The 25,678-nt window shown below is 38.0% G+C and overlaps 1 protein-coding gene across 10 annotated transcripts in view; it reads right to left on the bottom strand.

Moving 5' to 3' along the window:
• The window catches only part of zgc:66433 (uncharacterized protein LOC321250 homolog), a 31,996-nt gene extending 7,287 nt beyond the window's left edge, over positions 1-24,709 (bottom strand). Inside the window, exons 1-9 of one of the 10 annotated variants that reach the window (XM_056769200.1) lie at positions 21,180-21,403; positions 18,105-18,176; positions 17,078-17,134; positions 14,026-14,084; positions 11,475-11,554; positions 5,596-5,761; positions 5,231-5,363; positions 4,716-4,874; positions 2,847-2,912 (exon numbers count right to left, since the gene is read on the bottom strand). In XM_056769200.1, the coding sequence (XP_056625178.1) occupies positions 2,847-2,912; positions 4,716-4,874; positions 5,231-5,363; positions 5,596-5,761; positions 11,475-11,541 (591 nt within the window). In that variant the 5' untranslated portion in view covers positions 11,542-11,554; positions 14,026-14,084; positions 17,078-17,134; positions 18,105-18,176; positions 21,180-21,403. Of the gene's footprint in view, positions 1-2,846; positions 2,913-4,715; positions 4,875-5,230; positions 5,364-5,595; positions 5,762-10,186; positions 10,373-11,474; positions 11,555-13,579; positions 13,612-14,025; positions 14,085-17,077; positions 17,135-18,104; positions 18,177-21,179; positions 21,404-24,450 lie in introns of those variants that run through there. The other 9 variants (XM_056769195.1, XM_056769193.1, XM_056769194.1 and 6 more) reach the window with 9 other exon arrangements.
• Positions 24,710-25,678: the final 969 nt, after the last annotated feature.

Below are 25,678 nucleotides of genomic sequence, written 5' to 3' on the forward strand. Positions count from 1 at the left end.
ACCTGTATAACTTAATTTTTTCTTCAGAACACAAAAGAGGATATTTTGGAGAATGCTGGTAATCAAACAACACTGGCCCCCATTGACTTCCCATGTATGGACACAGAACCAAAGAGACGATTCTCAAAATATCTGCTTTTGTGTCCAACAGAAGAAAAGGTAATATACTTTAAACAACAAACCTGTTATTTTTGGGCAACCCATCCTTTTAAGGCTGTTTTTACCATTGGAGATTTAAATGATTTATAGCTGATGTGCATCGGGAGATCTTATACTGCAACTGGCTCAAAAAATGTTCCCAATTCACAAAGAATATCAAACAGAATTTCTCACCAAAACTGAACATCTAAGCTCACTAAAGCCTCAGGAGCAGCTGAAAGCGTTGCATAACACAAACACATCACAGCTATTTTAAGCCCTGACAACAAATTCAAAAGTGCATGTTTTCCAGTGGCTTTAGGAGTTTGGGAGCTGTTTCAGCTATAGATGCTAGTGCTGTGCGTGAGATAAGGGTGTGTGAACGGAATCGTAAAAATGTGACTTCTAAGAGCACTTGTACACAAACAGAGAAAACCCGGTTTCAAATTTGACATTCAAATGAAACACAGCATGCGGGCACCGACTTGCTTATGTACGCGTGTTTGATGTTTTCTCCCTTGTTTGACTGGGAAAATTCTTGTTCTGACGACATTGCAGTATTTCAAAGTTTAAATGCCACCAGACACTGTCCCAGGTCAACAGTATTTTATAGTACGTGTCATTTAGAAGCTAAAGCAAAGTAGGTAAATTCTGAGGTAAATTTACATCTGTCTGACTTTATGGGCACCCTCCAAATATTTTGCCAATGAAAGCACATGCTCTAAAGCGCAAGGCACAAGTGCACTTAGGGCGTGTCCGAATCCACTTTTGCTAGTTTTCGGACGCGAAAAATTTATATACGTATATATGTATGGTCTATAAGGGTTGTCCCTATATTCTCCTAATGAGTCATAGGTGTGTTTTTCTTCATAACATGCAGTAAACCAATCAGTCTCTGGTCTCCCATTCCCTTTAAGAGCCGCTCTAGAAAAAAAAAATATTGCAGTCTATTTCCGTTGCCTCAAAATAGCAACGCGCCAACAATGTGCCTGAACACCCCCTGTTTACAGACAAAAGGGCGCAAATGCATCTGTTATTTAAACAACGTGATGCAGGACGTGAAAATGAAAACTAGGTTGAGCTGAAAAACTTGCATCGTGCCTGCTGCCGCATTGTGCTCAGAATGGACGAATAACGCACAGGCCTACAGGGCACTACAGGATACCTCTCAGCTAAGTCAAAAACAACATTTTATTTAGATAATGTTAAATGCTTTGGTGATTGATATTGTTTAGTTTGTAATGAACGGCCTGTTAAATGCTCATTTTCTTAAAGCAGAAATGTAAATCATGCAAGGCACAGGCTTAACCTATTCCCATGTAATATGAGTTGGAGAGGTCAGAAGCTTTCTTATGTGTCGAGTAGGGCAAAATATAAATTAACCAATTTGTGTTTGTTTTTTGTGCATTTTACACACAAGACATTTTTCAATTCTGCTGAACTACTTTTCTATAGTTTTTCTATGTAAACATGCACTAGAGATGGACATGTTCAACCGTCTCGCACCGTTTGCAGTGTCTCTCACATAAGCACCATATGTGCAGATCATCAATGTCACTTCCACAGCAGTTGACCAATCAGAAGATTGAACGGGAAGATATGGGACAAGTGGCGTAAGCTCTTGTTTACAATAGCACCAAGTTGGCATATGCCAATTTCTGTTATCAAAAGAGTGCCACGAGACCCTCGCTGCTTGCGCTGCGCTTTTTCAAACCATTCCTGAGCGCTGTGTCATGCGTTTCTAGACACAAAGATGCGGTCTGTACGATCCCCTCCTAAATCCTCTGTATTTGGGCATAGGTTCTATTTAAGGGCATACGTTCTCTTTTACACTGTTCTCGTAAAATATGTGATGGCAGGGGGCCTTGGAAACGTCCGTGCCCAGACACAACAAAGTCATAATCCGTCCCTGGCACTGAGTGCATGATAGAGCCCTTTAAGACCACACAGTCTAAATTTAATTTTATTAGATAAAGAAATATCAACATAACTTGTGCCAAGGTGATTTTTAGGTGAATACAGTCGGTTCCTCTCAAGTTCACATAGACAATGAAGTTCCACACATTCTATTAATGTTTAAATAAAATGAAAATAGTGAGCATTTAAAATGATAGTCTACCCAAAAATGTAATTTCTGTCGTCATTTACTCACCCTCAACTAAACACTACAATAGATGTCATATTAACAAATCACTAATCTGAAGGTTATAGTCCACCCAAAAATGAAAATTCTATCATGAAATACACAACCTCAAATTGTTTCAAACCTGTATAAATGTCTTTGTTCTGTTGAACACAAAGAAAAATATTTAAAACAATATTAGCAACTGAGATTTATGGGGTGGTCTAAAAATGGTAGTCAAAGGTGCCCCCAAACTGTTTATTTTCCTAAAATCTCCTTTTGTGATCAACAGAACAAAGAAATTAAACAGGTTTGAAACAACTTGAGGTTGTGTATTTCATGATAGAATTTTCATTTTTGGGTGGACTATAACCTTCAGATTAGTGATTTGTTAATATGACATCTATTGTAGTGTTTAGTTGGATTATGAAAGGCCTCCGGAGGAGCTGGATTCTTCTATACTAATCTGCATGTGCTGTTGCTTTGATTTTCAGATCCAAAAATTACACAAGCATTTCATTCACAATTCAAGCTCGAAATGTGGAATATGAAGAGTTAAAAGATCGATGTGTTCTGTGAGAGTCACCTGATCATCATCGCTGTCAAATGCCTCCATGCTCAAACAACTGCTGCTCTGGGTCAAATCTGCCACCTGCAATAATAAAACAGTGTATGACAACCATTCCCTGGGCCTAAATAAACAAAAGCGTATCATTCGATTTCTACTTCGATTTCTTTTCTACTCTTTCTATCCTTAAAAAAGGTGGTGGGCTACAGTTGTGTTCAAAATTATTCAACCCCCACTGAAATTGATTGTTTTGGTCGGTTTGACATTGATTATGATCATTCAGTCATCCTGCTTACAATTAAATCAAAGAGGCACGTGTAGGTCAGACAAATATAACATAACATTTATAATGAAATAACCACAAATGTCTTTTCTGAGCTCACATCATTATCAGTTTTATTCAACCCCCAAGTGACATTCAATCTTAGTACTTAGTACAACATCCTTTTACAGTTATAACAGCTTTTAAACGTGAAGCATAGCTTGACACAAGTGTCTTGCAGCGATCTACGGGTATCTTCGCCCATTCATCATGAGCACAAGCCTCCAGTTCAGTCACATTCTTAGGCTTGCGCACTGCAAAATGCTTTCTTTAAGTCCCACCAGAGGTTCTCAATCGGATTTAAGTCTGGTGACTGTGATGGCCACTTCAAAATGTTCCAGCCTTTAATCTGCAACCATGCTCTAGTGGACTTGGAGGTATGCTTGGGATCATTGTCCTGTTGAAAGGTCCAACGTCTTCCAAGCCTCAGGTTTGTGACGGACTGCATCACATTGTCATCCAATATCTCCTGGTACTGAATAGAGTTCATGGTACCTTGCACACGCTGAAGCTTCCCAGTACCTGTAGAAGCAAAACAGCCCCAAAGCATGATTGACCCCCCGCCATGCTTCACAGTAGGCAAGGTGTTCTTTTCTTCATAGGCCTTGTTCTTCCTCCTCCAAACATAGCGTTGATCCATGGGCCCAAACAGTTCTAATTTTGTTTCATCAGTCCACAGAACACTATCCCAAAACTTCTGTGGTTTGTCCACATGACTTTTGGCATACTGCAGTCGACTCTTCTTATTCTTTGGGGACAGCAAGGGGGTGCGCCTGGGAGTTCTGGCATGGAGGCCTTCATTACGCAGGGTGCGCCGTATTGTCTGAGCAGAAACTTCAGTACCCACATCTGACAAATCTTTTCTCAGTTCCTCAGCAGTCACACGGGGACTTTTCTTCACTCTACGCTTCAGGTAGCGCACAGCAGTCGAAGTCAGCATCTTCTTTCTGCCACGACCAGGTAGCGTTTCAACAGTGCCCTTTGCCGTGAATTTGCGAATGATGCTTCCTATGGTGTCTCTTGGTATGTTTAACATCTTTGCAATCTTCTTATAGCCATTGCCCTTCCTGTGAAGAGTAATCACCTGTTCTCTTGTCTTCCTGGACCATTCTCTTGACCTTACCATGTTTGTAACCACACCAGTAAATGTCTAGAAGGAGCTGACTATCACAGTCATTTTAAAGCTGCCTAATTGGTGCTTATTAGGCTTTATTGCTGCTCCCTGATATCCACAGGTGTTTTCAATACCTGATTGAAAACACTTCATTGAACCTCTGTTCTTCAGAGTGGTAGTCTTTAAGGGGTTGAATAATTATGTCAATGAAGAATTCACAAAAGAAACATTTACTACTGTATTACAAAAGTTATTGATGTCATTTTAGTTGCATATGGTTCTTTAAGAAGTCCTTGTAGGATTTCATTCTGAATACAATTACAAATGTACACTAAATTCCCTAAAACCATTTACAGCATTGGGGGTTGAATAATTTTGAACACAACTGTATATGTCACATTGTGTCATGATGTTAGAAACAATGCATGAACTGATGTGGAATTGTACAAACCGTATGAGGGGGTGTGGCCAGCACGGAATGAAGGCTGAAGTATTCTGGTGGGCTGCAGGGAAGACCATCATCATCAGAGAAAGCTCCGGCGTCTTCAGGTTTCCTCCCGTAGATGAATGCTGGAGGTGAACCCAGACGAATTGCCTGCTTCAATTGCAGCTATAGAAAGAACCATAACATTAAAATTCATTCCTCTAAACTGATTATGGACAGTGTAAGATGGGTCACCTCCAAGCTTACTTCATCTTTAATTGATAAGTTGGTATTTACAGTACATATCATGTAAATCGATTATCTTTACTACAATGTGTGTATACAGTCCAAACAGGACCAATAATCTCAACAGATCCCACACTTTGTAATTACTTTCCAATAATATGTGAATGAAATATGTGTTATGTTAGACCGAATAAATGCATTAGTGGTTTAGAAAGATAAACATAATTGTGTCTCGCATGTGTCAACATGTTTGATTTGATAGCCCTAGATTCAATCACAGTAAAAAATAATCTTACCTGTAGAGATTTCACTTTTCCATGAATGCTGTCCTCGGACGCCCCTAGAGCATCATTACTCTCAGACAAAGGCGAATCAGAGACGAAGACACTGTCATGTGACATGGCTTTATTTCCCATATTGATTTTGGACCTTTAAATTAAAGACACAATGACATTAAGGTACAGACACAGCACTTTATTATTTATTTTCACACTATTTAACACTACATTTTTTTGAAACATGGCATTGTTAGATTTAAGTGTTTAAACTGTTTAGATTCACTTGGAATTTTATGAAACTGACTTTGAGGAAGTAACTTCATAATACAAAAACTTTTTTTCTTCTTCTAGATATCAAATTAGTGTTTCTTTTATTCCCTTACCCCAATTCATCATGTTTGGTAGTTTGGACCATAGGCGGTTCTTTAGTGACATCATAACTTGATTGACTGGCCTTCAACACGCCCTCTTCCAATGGAGGAGGACTTTCTTTCCTCTTTTTCTTCACAAAAAAATTCTTGAACGTCTGGAATTTGGACTTCTTTTTCCCTGGAATGAAAAGGAATTCATTTCAATGAATCAAGCGGCTCTTGTTGAGGAATCTTAATGTAAAATCTTGAATTTTAGGGGGGTTTGTACTCGTAAAACATTGAAACATATGCAAACAATTACTCAATGTTCAGCTATGTAAACAAAAGAAGACCCATTGGCTGAGCGTTGTGTCTCTTGCATCTAATGGCCTTCAATCTTGGAATTTATGTAAATAGCAAGTTTAAACAATCATGCTGTAACTTCAGACACAAATGCCATTTGAAAATAAATGGGAGAGTCCTGTTGACCGAGGTAACGCACATTTGACAACGGAGAATGTGCAGATGGTTTCATTACATGAACTCTGTTTGAAAAAAAGTGGTTAAAAAGTGCTTATATAACACCTATTTAATGAACTTCTTTCATCATTATAGACACTTGAATATTCCCTCTAGGGTGCTTATGCAACACTAATGTATCTTTGGTTGCCAATAATGCCCTGATTATATTGCAGAAAAAGGCTGTAAAATTAAACCCATGTATTACTTTGGTTTTAAAACTCATTTGTTAATGGGTCCAATGAGGTTTAAAATTGATTCGGCACAGCAGGTACTGTCACACACAGCAATACTGTCAAGAGCATTATTGAGCCCCATAGCCGGTGAAGTGACATATGCTGTTAAATCAAGTCTACTTGGTCTTTATGAACTGGTGTAATTTACTGGACTGAAAAAAATGTCTTGTTTCACAGCATCCGTACAGTCCATCTCTTCTGTTCATCACGACATGTGACCTGCGGAGTCTAGATAACGTACAGTATATGGATGCATCCGGTTTTGTTTAATTCGGCCAGTTTTAACAATTAGACACAAATGTTATCTATTCCAAAGGTCAAGACAAAGGTTAAAATAAACATTAAAAGGTCAGAGAAAACATGTTGAGTGAACAATGATGGGATACCGACCTTTACTAACAGAATCATTCTTTATTTTAAGCACAAATACAATTCTAAATGAAGACTTGGCGTGGCTGGGGGATTTCGAAATATAACATTACCCAGCCATTATTTGATTCTGTTCAACATGCCAGATCAAGTTACGCTAATACAACTGTAGTCTGTACGCAAGGGCATATGGTTGAGCAGTACTTACATTGCAACGCTCTAATACGCACAGGCCTCACAAAAAATTATTCATTTGAGAAACAAAACAGTTCTTGGTAAAATAGTATTTTTCGTAATAAGATTTTGAATCATTTTGTTCATCTTAGAAAGCTACAAATCTTGGAAACGTAGTTCTCTTATACAGTCGTGCTCAAGTTTGTTTTTTCCCCTTTCAGCTAATTGAAATAATTCTTCATTCCTCCTGAACAGTGATGAAATTAAAAGTGTGGTATCATTGTGCGCATCACACTGAACATGGACCAGAGAAAGCAAAGGATAGAGTTTTCTAAGGAGCTCAGAAAGAAAGTAATAGACAAGCCTGATAAAGGGCAAAGGCTACAAGACCATCTCCAAGCAGCTGGATGTTCCTGTGACAATAGTTGCAAATATTTATTAAGAAGTTTAAGGTCCATGGAATTGTAGCCAACCTCCCTTGGTGAGGCTGCAAGAGGAAAAGCAACCCCAGATTGAACAGAAAGATAGTGCGAATGGTAATAAAGAAGCAAGGATAACTGCCAAAGAGATACAAGCTGAACTCCTAGGTGAAGGTATTTCAGTTTCTGATCGCATCTTCCGTCGCTTTTTGAGCATGGAAGAAGACCCAGGAGGACTCCACTTTTCAAAGAAAAACATAACAAAGCCAGACTGGAATTTGCTCTATTACATGTTGACAAGCCACAATCCTACTGGGAGTCAAAACTGGAGCTTTTTGGCAAGTCACATCAGCTCTATGTTCACAGACGAAAAAATCAAGCTTTCAAAGAAGTGAACAGCATACCTACAGTGAAACACGGAGGAGGATCGGTAATGTTTTGCTGCATCTTTGCAGGGAACAACGAAATCTCAAGACTATCAAGGCATTCTAGAGTGAAATGTACTGCCCAGTGTCTCAATCGCATGTCATGGGTCCTCCAACAGGACAATGAACCAAAACGCACAGCTAAAATCACCCAAGAATGGACAAGATCAAAACATTGGACAATTCTGAAGTAGCCTTCTATGAGTCCTGATCCGAATCCTATTGAACATCTATGGAAAGAGCTGAAACTTGCAGTCTGGAGAAGGCATCCATCAAACCTGAGACAGCTGGAGCAGTTTGCTCATGAAGAGTGGACCAAACTACCTGTTAACAGGTGCAGAAGTCTCATTGAGAGCTACAGAAAACCTTTGCTGGCAGTGATCGCCTCTAAAGGTTGTGCATCAAATAATTATGTGAGGGTCCCCTCATTTTCGTCCATGAAATTCTCATTTGTTAAATTATTTACAATATTATGTTGAATAAAAAATCAAAAGCAGAGTCTGATTTCTATTAAATATGGAATAAACAATGGTGGATGCCAATTACTTTTGTCAGTTTCAAATTATTTCAGAGAAAATTGTGCTTTCTTCGTTTTTTGTGCAGAGGTACCAACAAATTTAAGCACATCTGTTCAAATTATCATGTGACCTATCTTGGCTAAATCAGTTTAAAATATTACATTTTCTGTCACAAACAAATCATTTTGCATAAAATGTATGAGGAAAAAGTCTGTAGATGTGGGTCTATGGATTACTTTCATGATGGATATATGCGTTTATTGGATTTTACGCAATTTTGTGGAATTTTATAGTTGCACTTTGCAGACTTTTGATGTATTTTTTAAATAAAAATGACAGAAATAGACAACAAATATACAAGTAGCCTGTAAACTATTGTGAAAACATTACTTTTACTTTACAAAGTGATTCATTTTTTTATCATACTTTGTTGTTCATTTTTGGGGGGCCTGCAGAAACGCCCTGATAAGCTCTTCATGTTGTGAAAATGAATATTCAATTTAAAAGATTTCCTGAAGAGGCTGTCTGGAAGTCTGAGCTCAAAACCTGACATCTAATCTATTCTACAGTCAAATACACAATGATAAAGTCACTCCTTGGAGTCCCTGAGAGTGTCATAATCTCACATTCTTTCAGGACACTAGATCATGAGGCTCTGTCTTGGTGTTCCCTTGTTGCTTGACATACTGTCTCTCTCGCTCACAACATGAGTGAAGTCACATGATGTGTCTGTACTGGCAAAGCCTGCAGTCTCCAGCTGCGGCCTGTCTGAAGGGAATAAACAACACGCAGAGAAAGAGATCTCACGGTGTCTTTCAAACCACTCAATGCTCAGTTATTTGTTTACACAGTAAGGGATGCTAAATATTGTCTTCCAAGAACAGAGGTTGAGTTTGTTTAAATGTGGCCAGAATAAATGCTCATTGCTCCACGAGAAAGGTTTGCATTGTTTATGCTGTGGTTTCAGGGACATAATAAAACTGTTTATGCTAGTATAGACGGGTTCAGCGGCAACAACTTAAACAACCCTTATATGGTGCAAACTTAACTTTCTGTAGAGCTCCGCAAATAATCAATAACTGTTGAGTAGTTAATGCGATTTAATACTACTAATGTGCAATAACATATTCATACAAATGTATTATTAGACTAAATATCAAATAAATGGTTATATTTAACTTCGGCCAGCATGAGCGTCCGATGAAACCATCTATATACTATTTGAGCTGCAATTTGTGGTCAAAAACAAACAAAATTGAGCATGTCAGAAAAATCTCTTGGAATTTTTTTTCCTGTAGGGCTCGAAACATCTTTATCTACTGAAGGGGGCCTGGCAAAATAAGTTTGGGAACCACTGGTTTTGAATATGCAAAGTCATAAATATGTTCCCACGTCCACCCAATCACACTCAGCTCAATGTTATCCCCGTGTCAACTATGTGATGTAATTGGTTACATCATCCTTGTGAGAAAAAAGGCGATTTTAAACAGTGTTTTCTTTGGTAAACTACTGTTTACAGAAGAAAATACTCAGCGATGGTTTTGACGGATGAGCATTGTTTGTCTTAAAGCATATAAAAAAACACCATTAAACATATAAATCAATAATCTCGAAATCTCAAGGTTTAAATACAGTACTTTATATATACCTTAAAGGGATAGTTCGCCCAAAAATGTAAATTCATCATTTCAACACCCCCATGTCATTTCTAACCTTTTTTTCTTCTAAAGAACACAAAAAATCATGGAGGTACCCGCTGACTTCCATTTGTTTTGTGAGCATACATTAGAAGTAAATGGGTACTGTCATTGTTCGGTAACCAACATTCCTCAAAAGGCAAAAGAAAGTCATACAGGCTTAAAACGACATGAGGGTGAATAAATGATACCAGGATTTTCATTTGTGGGTCAACTATCCCTTGAAAATATAAATTAAAGTTGTATAATTAGTATACCCTGACAAACCTGGACATAGCTGGCACACCTTCAACCCAGCTTCAGCCACTGAACAACTCTTGAACTTGGCCCTAAATAGACCAACAATCCGATGAGGAGATTAGCTTCCCTCGCTGCGCGCCCTATTCTCCATGCAAAAGTCTAATCCACATCAGCATGTCGGCCCACCGTCGACCCGACAGTCTCGATTCCCTCCTTTCCAGACAGAACCGAATCGAGAGGTCAAATGTTGAACAGAGGAAAGCATGCTCATATGGAAGATACAAACATTGGCTTTGTCTCTAAATTACATCACTTCCTGTTAGTGAGAACTAGCGTCTTGTTTATCCTCAGGGAGTACACTAGGGCTGTGCAAAAATATTGATACATGTAACTATCGCAATATTTGTTTTTTCGATAGTATATCGATATTGATACCTCTACTATGGATACATTTTTTAAAGGGGAACAAGTTTTTTTTTCTGTGTCTTTGGTGTGTTTTAGGTTGCCAATGAATGTATTAGACAATAATAATGCAATAATACATGTATGGCAAAAATGTAAGCGTCGGAACAAAAGATGCATTATATCTAAATGCGAATTCTCAACAAAAACTGCCTGAAACGATTTGTATAACCACACCCCCACGAACCCATGTTAGTTCAAGGTATGAATATGATTTGACTAAGACCGCCCAAATGTATACAGAAGTAAGGTGGGCGTACCTGTCAGTACAATTGCTTTGGAACCTGATGTTACAAATATAGTAAGAGGTTTGAGCAATCACAACGCACTGGTTAACTGGCCAATCAAAGCACACCTCGCTTTTCAGAGCGGCGCTCTGAGAGCTTTGTAAAAAATCTGCGCTTTTCAGAGAGTCGGGGGGCAGTCCACTTTAGGGGCGCAATCTTTTGTATGGGAACCCAAACCTCTGATTTCTAGGTCTATATTGCACATCATGGCCACTCTGCATAGGTAAGGGATGTTTTTACACTTATTCTTACCTAGAAACCCAGGTGGTGCACAGCATGTTGTATCTCTAGCTCTACTTTTTACATTTTCTATTTAAAGTACTGCAATATATCGCAAATGAGTATCGTTTTGAAATACATAGCAACATATTGTATCGTGACCCATCTATCGTGATATGTATTGTATCGGGAGGTACTTGCCGATACACAGCCCTAGAGTAAACTGTCTTTTAGTTTCATGTGTGTTTACTTTGTGGATTTAAGTGTGAGATGAAAGCTACGGTATGGTTCAGCCTGCTGGATGTTAAAGACGCCTTTGATGTTCAAACACTAGACGTGAATGTTACCTGAACACTCTTCTGCCGCTTCTGATGAGTCACTTGCGCCTGTGGCATCTGGAGATCCTGATGCCATGATGTCACAATCACTGTTGGAACAAAAGAGTTATAGGTAAATTACTATGTAAAAGATTCCCCGGAAAAAATGAGAATCCTCCTTAGTAAAACGTGAAGCTTTGTGCGAGCTAGCCAATAAAAAGCTCAGAACTTTTAAAGGTACAGTTCACCCACAAATGTTTATGTTGTCATTATTTATTCAATATCATCCCGTTCTTTCAAGCCCATATGTTGCCTTTATACAAAAAAACTTTGTCTTTTTTTTGTGTACATTTTAAAGTTGACTATAAACTGTTTTCTAAACGTGCACTTAAAATGTTGTTATTGAAAATGCGTAGCTTTGTTTGATGCATTTCGACCGAAACAGGAAGTGAGAATGGGACATATTGTGTGGCCCCTCCTTCTTTTAAAATAGCCGATAATATTTATTTCACCCTTAAATCTGGTGAATTAAAGTCCTTCTTCCATATTGGCAGAAGTGATAGACTGTAAGTGTTGAGTAGTAACATCTAAATGCAAACTACTTCAAAGATATCCTTAAAGTAACAATTCACCAAAAAATGAAAATTCTGTCTTCATTTACTTACTCTTAAGTTCCAAACCGGTATACATTTCTTTGTTCTGCTGAACGACATTTGGAAGAATGCTTGTAAACACTTCTGGGGCACCATTGACTACCAATAACTGTTTGGCTACAAAGCTTTCTTCCAAATGTCTTTCTCTGTGTTTATCAGAAATGTCTTAATCAAAAGACATTTATATAGATTTGGAACAACCCGACTGTGTCCTTTTAAGGCTAAGATATATTAAAAGCCCCAAAAACTCTGATTTCTGATATGCTACTGGCTTGGAAACAAACAACTTCACATCAAAACTCAATATAAACACAAATGTTCTGTCCCACATTTTTCAAACACTTAATCCTTTATAAGATGGAGTGTGTTCAGGCCTGTTTTTAAAGTTGTTCTGTTTATGAGCATGTCTACACCCACACCAGTGGATTTCTTACAAACGGCAGGAGATAAACTGATGCTGACTCATGATGTTACAGCACTGGAGTATCTAAAGGACCAGACCTGATTCCACATCAGCTTGAGACTCAGTGTTTGTTCTATCATTACTGATCATGAGAGACTCCAGTCTCATCCTGAATAAGTCTCTCAAGTGAAACGTTCCAGCTCACCAGGAGGAAACCCTCAAACAGTATCTATGACCAGCACCCACAGCTTCAAACCAGAGGAATTGGCCAAACAGGATGTGGAAGCAGTTTGTAATCTAGTTCAACACGCATAGCGGTCAGATCCCTCACTGATGATTATTCTAATTTAAGAAAGGCAGGATATATGGCTGTTTGACTAGCTTACTTCTCAGCTGATAGGGCATGTTGGTACATGTAAATAATTGAAATTATTATAAAAGCGAATGTAAATGCCATTTCAAAGCAAATAATTCAATTCTCCTAAACATTTTTTAATCCATGGAACGCTAAAAACTGTTTTAAACTAAAGAGACAAGCAATGGTGTCAACAAATGACAGCAAAATGAATTAAAGGGGCAACGTGTATTTTTTTGGGAGGATCTATTAACGCAATATAATATACATAACTATGTGTTCAGACGTGTATAAATACCTTAAATACTGAAGCGTTATGTTTTTATTCCCTTACAATGAGCTATTTCTATCTACATACACCGCAGGTGCCCTTACAAAGAATTTGTCATGTTGTTTCTACAGTAGCCCTAAACGGACACACTTTTCATAAATATGTGATCTTCTTTGGGAGTGAAGGTAAAACGTGATGACATCTTAGTCCTGTGTCAGCCAACATAGTGCTTCGAAAGGGAGGGGTGGAGTGAGCCGTTGGTTGAAATTTGTTACATCAAAACTACAGGCTGCTATATTTCACAAACTGGACCTATGTGCCCAAATACATATTGTGCATACAGTGTGAGAAGTTTAATGCTGCACCAATATCAAGTAAACAACTGGTTCTCCTTAGAATATATTTAAACTGCAATTTGATTAAAGGGATATGAATTATTTAGCTCAATTGTACCACAAATGTATTCCCATGTAACCTAACAACTGCGTTGACCCGTTCCATCCATGCAAGCAATCTTCCACCCGGTCATCCACTTCCTGTACACTACACATCACACTATCCACTTCCTGTGAGAAGAAGTGAACCAGGTTCAGAGCAGTTTCTGCTGCGTTGCTTGAACAAAAGATTACACAACTTCTGTAGAGTGACCTTGTTGTCAAACAATATTATTAGTATCACACTGACTAACCTTCAAATGTGTTTACTGTATCTTTCGAATCGTAAATATGGATATGAATGTACTATTTGAATTTACAACAGAATATGAATGTTTCAGCAATGCTGTTTTAGGCAGGCATACTAGAAGATAAATACAATTATTGGGATGAAAAGAGAACCTGAATAACAACATGATGTATTCAAACCAGGCTGATATATTGTCAAATATTTGGTATCTGTACCTGAAACATTACGCTTGCATTATTTTGTCCACCCACGGTCTTGATATAAGCATTAGCCTCTGAAGAAACACAACGGTCAAACCACTAACCATTAATATGAATCTCACAGTTTATAAAGAGATGTTAATTTATGTTTTAAATTCTTTTAACAAACTCTGAAAAACACAGACTCTGAATTGCTTACAAAACAACTGTTAATGCTTCTTCCACTTTAAATGGAGAAGAATTGGGTTGACTGTTCATAGAGTAATAAATGTAAATAATAATCTTGCCTGTTTTGGCAAACCACCACAAAAGAACAATTTGCTACAGTACATTCAGTAGACAAAAGAAAAAACTGAGTTGTTGAATCCATCTGGCTTCCATTTCACCTTCAACACGTCTGCCAATTGTTGCTTAACAAGAAGCAGCTGAGCCCAGCCAAATATCATTCATATGATATTGTGCAAACACATTAATCATTTTCTTGAACCTTTCCCTTGCCTTTAGTAGTGCTTTCTTACTGGAACTCAAACATTTGGACACTTGATACCTTACAGACAGAGACTTGAGTTAGAAGAATAGTTCACAAAAAATTAAAATGTTGACATTATTTACTCTATTAAATGGATTATATTTATTTTACTCTAATTCCAGTTGTATGCCTTCAGGACACTTGAAATAAAAAGCAAGAGTCAAATGGAGTTATGTCATACATTACTGGCATCCTTTTGAAGCTTGAGAAGCCCCATTCACTCCAGTTATCAGAAAATCAAAAACAATACTACAAAAAAAATAGGGATTTGATCATAAAGATAAAAAAAAAAAAATCACACAAAAATGAGTAAATAATGACAATATTTTCCTGTTTGAGTGAACTACAGCACTTTAAAGTGTGCAGATGGCCTAAGATAAAGAGAGTGTGTTGTTCCTTTAAAAGTGACAATATTTCCCATTTTTAACTCACATAAAAATGCTAATAGAAAAAATCCATACAAACATATAGGAGGAGAATATTTTATCAGTTGAAGTGAGCAACAACCTAGTAACCAACCGCAACACCATAGACACAGCCAAGCAACAAGATAAGAAGTTAAAACCAGCCAGAACGTATTAGTAACCAAACAGGAATACTCTGGAAACCACATACAAAACTCCAGCAACATGCTAGCAACTTTTTTAAATTCACACGAGGCCATTAAAAGGGATAGTTCACACAAATATAAAAATTATGTCATGATTAATTCGCCCCCATGACATTCAAAACCAGTGCTGTATTAAGAGAGATGTCTTCTGTGTTTATACAATAGAAGTCAATGGGGGTTAGTGTTGTTTGGTTACCAACGAATGTTCTTCAAAATATCTTCTTTTGTGTTCGGCTGAAAAAATAAAATCATTCAGGTTTTGAATGACATGAGGTTGAGTAAATGATGAAAGATTTTTCATCAATGGCTAAACTATCCATTTAAGTGAGTAAATCGATGTTGATCTAGAAATCCTGCATGTTCAAATCACATGAGAGCAGATAATATCAGTCAACTAAGAAAAAAATTCCTACTTCATCACTGAACACAAGAAATACTTGTTCTCCGCTGCATGACAGGGAGCAGACATTTCGTTGCAGTGTTGTACAAACTGTTAAAATGTGCCAAAGGCATACTGTTCTAATGGAAAGAGCGTCTGGCGTGACATCACATGGATGACCTCTACAATGTGTCATCAGATAACAGTCACTCATTTCCTCTCACGGGGAGAAGTGCACGTAAAGTCTGTCTCACAGATTCATTGAGGACTGATCCAAAGAAGCCGATGCTGGCGTATATGAAAAAACAAAACAAGAGAAACTCCGGATACAAAGAACAGACAAACACATACCATCATCATAAAGCCATGATGAAGAGGGTACATGGATGCACAATGAAATCATATCCTTCAATCTGTCTAGTTATGAGTCGGGGAAAGTATGACACCATCATTGGCGGTCCAACATCAATGCATCTCCTTTAATACAGCTGGGGTCCCAAATAATATTTAGTAGCTTTAGTTATTGATAAGCTAAGCAATTCATTAAAGATGCTGACTTGCTTTTACAGAAATACACCTGGTTGCTTTTAAGCTCGATAAAATGCTTTTATTTAATTGTTTTTGCATCCAGAAAACTTCTTGAATTGTGTGGCACATGACAAACTCTGGATAAAGGATCACCCAGGATTGTTCACACAGCTGGTCTTGTGTCCACACGTCTCCTTCAGTGACAGCTTGGGGTCACAAAGTATACAAACCTAAAGAAACTGTGTTTATATGGTAGTCCTATATAGTATCATTTAATGTCATTAAAGTTTCTATTAAAACCAATACAATTCCCATTATAACCATTCATGACATTACATTTTCTTTTGTGTAGGGTTGTGTTGTCCATTTTTCAGCAGGGACTTACATGTTTCTCTCAGCCCTGCTTACTGTTAGTAAAGGGCAGGGTGATAAGTAAACCATCAACTAAAGGATGATGACCCTACATACTGTAAACCCTGTGAGACTTTCAAAACATCTTTTTGTTTGAGAAACCTGACCACACCAACACAGCCACAGTGTCTCACACACTTCACATGTAAATAAGTATTATCACTAGTAAATGGTTAATTCGCCCAAAATACTGTTATCAATTACCCGGCCTTATCTCTGCAAACATGAGTTTTTGGCCCTAAAGTCAGAGGAAAGAATTTGACTGAATAAAGACAAAAATAAGGCCAAAGCTTGGAGTAGGAGGACTACATTTTCATGCTTTTCATGAGCTTTGAGCTTGGGCCTTGCGAAAAATATTGAAATTTTATGTTCAGAAAAACAGAAGAAAATCGCACCGGTTTGGACGTGTGAGAGAGTAACTAATGAGGTTCCAATTGGTGAACAGTTTTTTTAAAGACTAAATCAACTGAAGAATATGCCCTCTTTTCCAAGTGTGTCTTCTTCTGATTACGAACCCTCTTCTTATCATCAGCCAGTGTGTGTTTGTGATAGAAGAGAGGTTGAGAGCACTGAAAACTGATCGCTGCTCTATAGAGACTAATGGACTGACCTTGAGTTGCCTCCAACACCAGAGTTCTGTGATGACGTCCGACGCTTCATGTCTTAACTTTAGGTCGATCGGGAGCAATAAAACACAGAGAGAGGGAGGGAAATGTAAGAGTGAGAGTTAGTTGAAAGAAGATGCATTCAAGCAGCAGACATTAGCATGCATGTTAGGTGTGTTAGATTCAAACATGTTTTATTTATCTGTAATTAATAAAAAACATGTCACATTCATTTGCACATCATAAAGATCCATGCCGTGAAAGTTAAGTGTGAGTTAAGCCAGCCAGATGCAAGTGAGGCCTAACAAAGAATTTTTTTAGTATATAAGTGAAGTTCATGCAGTGTTCATGTAGCTCAACTGGAATTATACTGCATTCGAGGGGGGAAAGTTCACCCAAAAACTATGTCTTTCGAATCCTGTACTGTTTGACTATTTCTTTTGTGAAACACAAAAGTAGATATTTTGAAAAATGTATTGTGGTTTTGTGTCTATACAATGGAAGTCAATGGGACCAGTGTTCTTCAGTTACCAAGGTTCTTCAAAATATCTTCTTTTGTGTTCCGCAGAAGAAAGTCTTACAGGTTTGGAATAACATGAGCGTGAGTAAATGAAGGCATTTTCTTTTTCGGTGTGAAATATCCCTTTAAAAGGTCAAAAGACATGGGTTCTATTCCTATGATACAAACAGTTTTAATGCACTGTCAGTCACTCTGGATAAGAGGTGTTAATTTAAGCTTTGCTCAATAGTCAAGGACAGGTTAGTCTCCGCTTTCTTGACGCTTTCTTTGGCCAAGGCCCGTCCAAGAGGCCATATGACTGACAGCTAAAGCAACCAATCACGTTTCATTTTGTGCCACTTCATGTTTAAAGCAAGGCATGGAAATGTCCCCGCAGTAACAGACCTGTGTACATTCACAAACGTGTCAAAAGTTTACAGCAGCAAAAGTATTATACGTTTATGCCGCGAATTAACCGTTTTAGTAGATTGTGATGAATTCTTATAGCAACCGTTGTTAACACGACAGCTTACTTAGATCAGACGGCTTCGTGTTGTTTCCAGGCGGACCGTTCAAGAACGTGACACGCACGTCTCCTGGAAATCCTGTGAAATTCAACCAATAAGATGACGACTTAGAACATGCTGAAGTGTTTCCAGAAAAGTGTGCCTTCGTTGTTCCAGACTCATCTGACCTTGAATTCTGGGGTCACATTTGATCAATTTAAATATGTCTGCTTTCACTATGATGTATTTTATGTTGAGTGATTACAAGGTTCACAATGTAGGCCTTTTCATTTGGTAAAAGAAAAACTGTAGCAAACCCTAATCACTGTTGCAGTTGACAACATTAGCTAAAGTGGTTACCATGCGTCCCCACCTCATTCTCTCAATTATAACCTTAGAGAGCAAAAGCATCCTGTAGCATAACTGTGTATCATTTGTCTCACATTACATTTCCCTGGTTCACACCAAGAATGATAACAAGTAAAAAAATGGTTCTAATAATAACGGATTCTACACCACAACTGTAAAGATACAGAGGAACTTTTCCAGTTGATGAATGATAACACATGGACAGCCAATCAAAATATATTCAAATTAAAAAATGCATGTGCCGGTTTACAATACATTAAATGTTATTGTCCATTCACATCAAACCCAGTACGTTCTGACGATGTTGCCAGTTTGTCTTCATATGGTTACCGTGGCCACGTTCTGAATACATTTCTTAGAATCGTTCCAGAAACGTCCTAGACACGCCCTGAAATTACATCGTGATTTAATCCTATGGAGAACATTGTAGCAAAGTGATGTACTGGTCTTCAGATAACCTGGTCAATGGTCATTTGATGATTGAATCAGGTATTTCAATTATGATATTATATGAAAAATACTGCGTTGAGTTGTATTAATTGTTCTACTGTGCTTTATACATATTTGAATAGAGGATTACTCCAATTATGGCTAAATTGAATCTTTAACGCACAAATTAAATCACAGAAATGAATTTAATCCACCATGTGAGGGATGATAATTGTTTAAATGAAATAAAATAAATTTTAATAATGTAACCGTTTAGGACGTGTTCATCACATCCCAGAAACGTTATTTGGGACATCACTGCGACAAATATGGTACATTTCACGTATGTCTTCAGGAGGTAATCACCATCCCAGTAACATCCAATGTTATGTAGTCAGAGAGTGTTTATAATGTTTATAAGGTTTGAGTTTCCGCACACAAGAGAGCTTGTAATGCGTGCGGCTCTGGCTTTTCCTCGCATCAGAGAGATTTTTTAATGTGAAGGGTTTGAGTTTTGCCGCGCACGATAGAGCTTGTGATGCGCGTGGCTCTGGCTTTTCTTTGCAGGAATCACAATGCGCGTGAGGGTTTAAAACCAGCGCACGAGTTGTTCCCGTTTGGCAATCAAGTAAGAACAGCGCACGCAGGCATCAATAACGCATTTGGATTAATGATATTGAAATACAGCAAGTTTACTTTCTCTTGTTTAAAAGGTCAATCCACCTTGTCATAGATAAATGCGTAAATTGCCCCGCCCCTCGATACTATCATGTATCAGCAATCCACAGGCTGGCGATTGAACGATCTGACTATAGAGAATATCGCCCAACACTAATGTGAACAGGCCCTAATTCTCATACCTGAAGGGATATATGGACAGTAGCACAGTTTGCTATTTAGTTCTTAATCTTCCACCGTCCCTTCACTGAACCAGCGAGCAACTTATTTATTAAGATTTTAACTGGTGGTTTAAATAATATAGTGCCCATGACTAGCAAATGAACCCTTCGGAAGCATAAACCGATACTATACAGACTGTTCTTAATTTAGGAAACTGCACAACATTTTGAAGTTTAAGCTTGTGGTTCACTAGAAAAAAATTACCACAATTGCTTAAAAAGTGATACGTAGATCTTACTTAAATTGGAGATTTATAAAACTATACAGCTTACAATAAAACGAACACTGTAATTACAGTCACATGTTATTTATGTAGCACAGGTAAATGCAAATGTCTTTTTTTACATTTTACATACATTTTAAATTGTATAGTTAGCAGGGACATCCTATGAAACTCTCTGTACTTTTGTGGTTGTTCTGAACTACCACAACATCATAAACTCCCTTAACCAAAGCTGAAGTAGTAGAGCGTAGACAGGGCAAAATATCACATCATTCATTACTGAAGAATCCACAAGTTAACCAAAGCAAAACAGCATGACTAAAATATTACACAGCTGAAACTTAAAAAGTAAAAAAAAAGACTTCCGAGTCTGTTATAAACAACTCCTTCACCCTCAAACATGTTGAAAAGTTTGGGCTGTAAATCAACAAGCTCGGAGAGGGTCAAAACTGAAACATTTGGACTCTTATTTCATACGGTGACTCGAGTTCCCCGCTTGAGTAGATACACTGTTTAGTGAAGCTCAAGAACCATAAATGGTGTGAGAATGAAGGAGATGCAGAGATGGAACTGGTTTCCATCATAACATATACAGTACACCCTTTAAGATATGAATTCAGTTTCTTTACACAATTTACATTTATATGTAAACGTGGAACATTGTTTAGGAATGATCCAAAATATCCCACTGTACATTCTTCTGAGTGATCTCAACTATCAGGAACCAAATAAAGGAAAATTCTGTGAAAGACAAAACCATGTTTTTCTAAACTTATGAATCTGGATGAACACCAATGGAAAAACAACATGCTCTTTCAGGGGCTTTGGGAGAAACAGTAGTGATGAGTAGGGTCTTGTTGGACATGTCATGAGACCATAAGACAGAAGAGCTCTTAAACAGACCCTAATTCATCGCTATTATAGAACAACAAACACTGTTAGACCGACCGTCAACATCATTATGTGTGTATACAGTACGCCATAAAAAGCTTCAATTTCAACAAAAATAGGGTTTTTATAAACTTCCACTACTCTTACTGTAAACTCTCCTTTCACACATTTTAAGAAGAGATACATTTTCAAACCCTTATCATGTTAATGTCGTGCTACAGACCAGATTAGGAACAATGAAAATAACTCATAAGTATAATAATAAAATGAAAGGAAAGTCTGCAACTTACTTATTTGCCACAAAACAGCTGCAAAATCGAGCCATGGTGTCAAAGTTCTAAAAGTAGCATTTCCTTATTGCATCCTCTGTGAAACTCTCCTCAAGGTCCAAAAAATTATTTTAAAGCCTGTTTGGTAAAATTCGCATTTGTTTCTCACATCATATTCCCACATAGCTTGCAGGAATGTTTATCCGTCATGTGTGTTTCAGCCGGCTATCTCTCAGGACTGAGCACGCTCTCTCTCCCTCTCTCTCTCACAATCTCTGATACCACCCCCCACCCTCTCGCCAACCCCCGTCACCTAATCCAGAGAATCCAGCTACTATTGTCTCACCGCCTTACTACCGACAGGGGCAGGCGTCATTTGATAATAAGATGGGCAAGTTCCCTGTCTTCCGTCGGGGGCTCATTCTGTGCCATGGAGGGGGTTGAAAAGCCAGTCAGTGCCCAAAGTTGTTAAAAACTCATTGGAAATCAGTAGAAAATGATAGCTGACTGCTTCAAAGAGAGAAACTATTCCTTTCACTGAACTAGAAAGGAATAGGGAACAGAAGCACACACGTAAATACAAATATTCAAATGTTTGTGTAAATTAACCCCGGATGGCTCTTAAAGGGTCTACTTCAGTTTTCAGGAAGGATGGATTTTACAAATTTGGATGCAACTCTAACGGAAGTGATTGGACATTGTGGTGACCCGACGTTACTCATTTTCCCTACTTTCCTTAGACGATTCGTGCTCACAACCACAAACCACACTCCCGTGCATACAAACCTTGCACCTCCCCGCCGGTTTTGAATATTTTCCTTCCCACACAGGCAAATCGAGCACAAGTATTTGGCAAAAATGTAAACAAAGCTTTGCGACGGCCAATTCTTTTCTAAAAGAAAAACAGGTTAAGAAAACACTTGAGGAGTCGGAGGGCAGAGATTCTTTCATTTTAATTGACTAAAAAGACTAATATATAGGCTGACACTTGGTCACTTAGATTCACATAGAGTAGACCTCAATTTCACACTTAGTGATGGCCGTCCAAGCCTATTATTTTTACCTTGCACATATGGTGAGCAGAGCCCCGTGAACCGTGTACCTGAATTTCAATGCAGTGCACTCATATGTCCTACGGGCCTCTTTTAGAAAGCTTGGTGCGATGTCTGTGCATTTTCCTTATGAAAAAATCCAAGTTGGTATTTCCTGAGCCCTTTCTACTCTGGTTTCAGGCATACAGTACTTTAGAAGTTACTGTAAAATTCATTTAGGATTACTGGTATATTCCAAGTCATTCTGTGTTATTCAACACATAATTTTTTTTGGGGTGAAAAGCCCCTTTAAGATCCAGGAGCTAAAAGGACAGAATCCCCCAGAACGAACCATTCTTCCAAAGATGTAGTCATGATCATGAATATTTCATTCAACCCCCTCAATTCTGTCAGTTTTCTCGAGTTACTACAGCCGTCCCCTGCAGAGCACCGTTTCTTTTCTTTACAAAGCTCTCTGAATTCCAGCCCACATCTGGAACACATCTTCTGAGGCAGTGCTCTACCCCGCACTCTAATTAAAGCCATATATGCCAAACTGTAAATAACCCAAAACATGATACCACAGAGGACTGCAAAGCTGGACATAATGCAAAAGAGGACTGCAAAGCGAAATAACATATAGAGTATAAGATGAGAATATGTTACGCATCTTCTCATGAGATAGGACATAAAGCAAAGCCCTGAGCGGACCAGCGTTCCCTGTCTTTTAAGCCCCTCACTCTTACATTAAAAAAGCATCCTGCTGGGTCCACACAGCTTGACCGATGAACGCAGCCCCCATCAGCTGCTCTTTTCCTCATTGACCAGTTAGCTTTCTATCCCCCCATTTTTAGGCTCTTTGAAACTCTGTGTGTGGCAGCTCTGGAGGGAGGCTTATAAATGGACAATCACAACAGCTTAATGAGATGACAATAATGAAATAATTGCACCCTGGATTTTACAATGCCCCTTCTCTCAGAAGTACTGTTGTAGACAGGACTATTTAAGAAAGTCATCATTTACAGATATTTTAGATTCAAGAATCTCTCTTTACACAGGGGTTCAATTACGTGATAAAACCACAGTTCATGTGTAGTTTAATCAGTTTATTGAAGAGATGTTTATGATAATTTATGACTATATGTAAGATTCAGTGAATCACAATTACTCAGTGAAGTTGTCATATATGTCCCCGTGGGGTATCAAAACCCTTTTAAGTCATTACATTTTACGAATAACTTATATAGTAGTTTGTCTTAATGCTGTCTATGTTCAGTTTAATAGTCGTTTTGCATAAGTAACGCATATTTCTGACATTTGAATAATAACTGCTCATAGACTATACACAAAACTGGTGATGATTCTTTTGATCTTTTGATGAGGAGCACACCAGCCTTAACTAAACTGAGATCATAAAGGATCATAACTTGAGAGCAGGCAAGTTAATGCCAAAGCAGTTGCTTACAGTGATTTTGAACATTGTTTTTTTCTTGGCTGTCACATTCAGTAGTTGCAATACTTGGAAATGTCATTAGTACAAATGTCATTCTGTCAGGGTATCCAAGCAGCTTAGAAGAGTAGTTCACTTTCAAAATGAAAATTCTGTCATCATTTAGCCTACTCACCCTCTTGTCATTCCAAACCTGTATGTCTTTCTTTCTTCTGCAGAACACAAAAGAAGATATTTTGAAGAATGTTGTTAAAAGCCCTCATTCACTTGCATCGGTTACAACAGAAGTGAATAGGCTCAATGATGACAGAATTTGTGAACTACTTATTGTAAGTGCCAAACATATTCCAAGATATTTGATTAGTATGATTTTTTTCCAGCAGGACTTATAATGGGCCAATAGAACAAGATGTCAATCACATTCTTCTATTCAGCCTCGAATTAACAGAACATTACAAAAACAATGGGTCAATAATATTTATCAATATGTGAGATAAACGCTCCTGTGGTTTTCTAAAACCTGAAAACAACCACAAAAGCTCACTTGGACAGGCTATTCATCTATCTATTAGTAACATCAAAACGTCGATGTTTAATTCTTTGTAATGACAACATCACGTCATAATGTTCCCTCAAAATATTCTAATTACTTCATAAGTTTCGTCGCCGTGACAGACACACTGAAGAGTGTCAGTTGATCACTTAAATCTTTTAATAATTATGAAACATTTTCCTTTGACACTAATATAACTTACTTAGGCAACAAATCGCTGCCCAACTAAACAAAAACACCAGAATGTTGCGAACTCACCCAAATAATTCGACTCCACATAACATTATTCACTCGGCATGGATAAGTTACCGGAAAGTGATGGAGATGTTTGCTTCTCAAACTTCTTACAACCATATGCTCGATCCAGACGCAGAGACAGATAATGACGATGAGCTTGAATAAAACCACATAAGCCTTATCAACGATTTAACACAAACCTGGACTAACAAAGCGAACGAAATCCTGGAGTTATTTGCTATACTGACGCGAGCGAAACATCAGAGATTTTCTCTCATCATTCTACTTCAGTGTCGTGTGTGAAGGTGAGATGTAACATCGCCCTCTATCGTGCAGAACAACTGACTGACTGACGACAGTCTCTTGGAGGAACAATGAAGTATATGAACAAATGCATACAGTCATCCGTGAACGTGATTCATGTTACGCATGTATTTCACTATCAACAAACAAATGCCTTGATTTGAATCTGTGAAATTTTGATTTTTATGAACATGATACGATTTGTGCAAATAGAGTGACTACAAATGTTGTATTTTGTGCTCATATATACTAATTTTGCGCATACCAAGGACAAGTTGTGCATTTGTGGATCAGGCAACACATGTGCATTCATCCTGTTCTGTGAATTTTGATACTTTCGTTTCGCTGTACCATTAAGTACCATTAAATAAGATGACAGCCACGCGTTATTTTCCTTTAATACATTTCTTTTATTTCGTGTCTGTGAAATTCGGAACTGAATGAATATTAATCACTTTGTACAAACGGATCAGGCGACACTCGTGGTATCATCACGTTCTGGGCATTTGGGTTTTGAGACTGTTGTTCCGCTTATCGAAAGACAGACAAGGCCGGTGCTGATTGTGAAATTAATGACTGGAATAAAACTGACTGTTTTGTTTACTGATTTCATTTTGTGCAAGTCTGGGAAACAAATTCAATATTTGATTTTGAACCGAGATGAAGCAAACACAGTGCGGCAATTTCTCACATTCTTAAAGCTAGACGGGAAATGTTCAAATTATGTGAGGTCTCGTGGCGAAATCGAGCCCTGCTTGAATGTAAGCGAAGTATGTGAAGCCATACACATACATTAAAAAGGAATGGAAATTCAACAAACAGAGCCTCGTGTCATGAAGTTGGTTTGGCTTTCTTATGTGATAAAAACAGAGATTATAACACATTTTTGTCCGAAAAACTTATTTGCAGTCTTTCACGCCACCAATTACTTTAAAGCTCCGTCAGA

This window comes from Triplophysa dalaica, chromosome 16 (assembly GCF_015846415.1).
Source record: "Triplophysa dalaica isolate WHDGS20190420 chromosome 16, ASM1584641v1, whole genome shotgun sequence".
Classification (NCBI taxonomy): domain Eukaryota; kingdom Metazoa; phylum Chordata; class Actinopteri; order Cypriniformes; family Nemacheilidae; genus Triplophysa; species Triplophysa dalaica.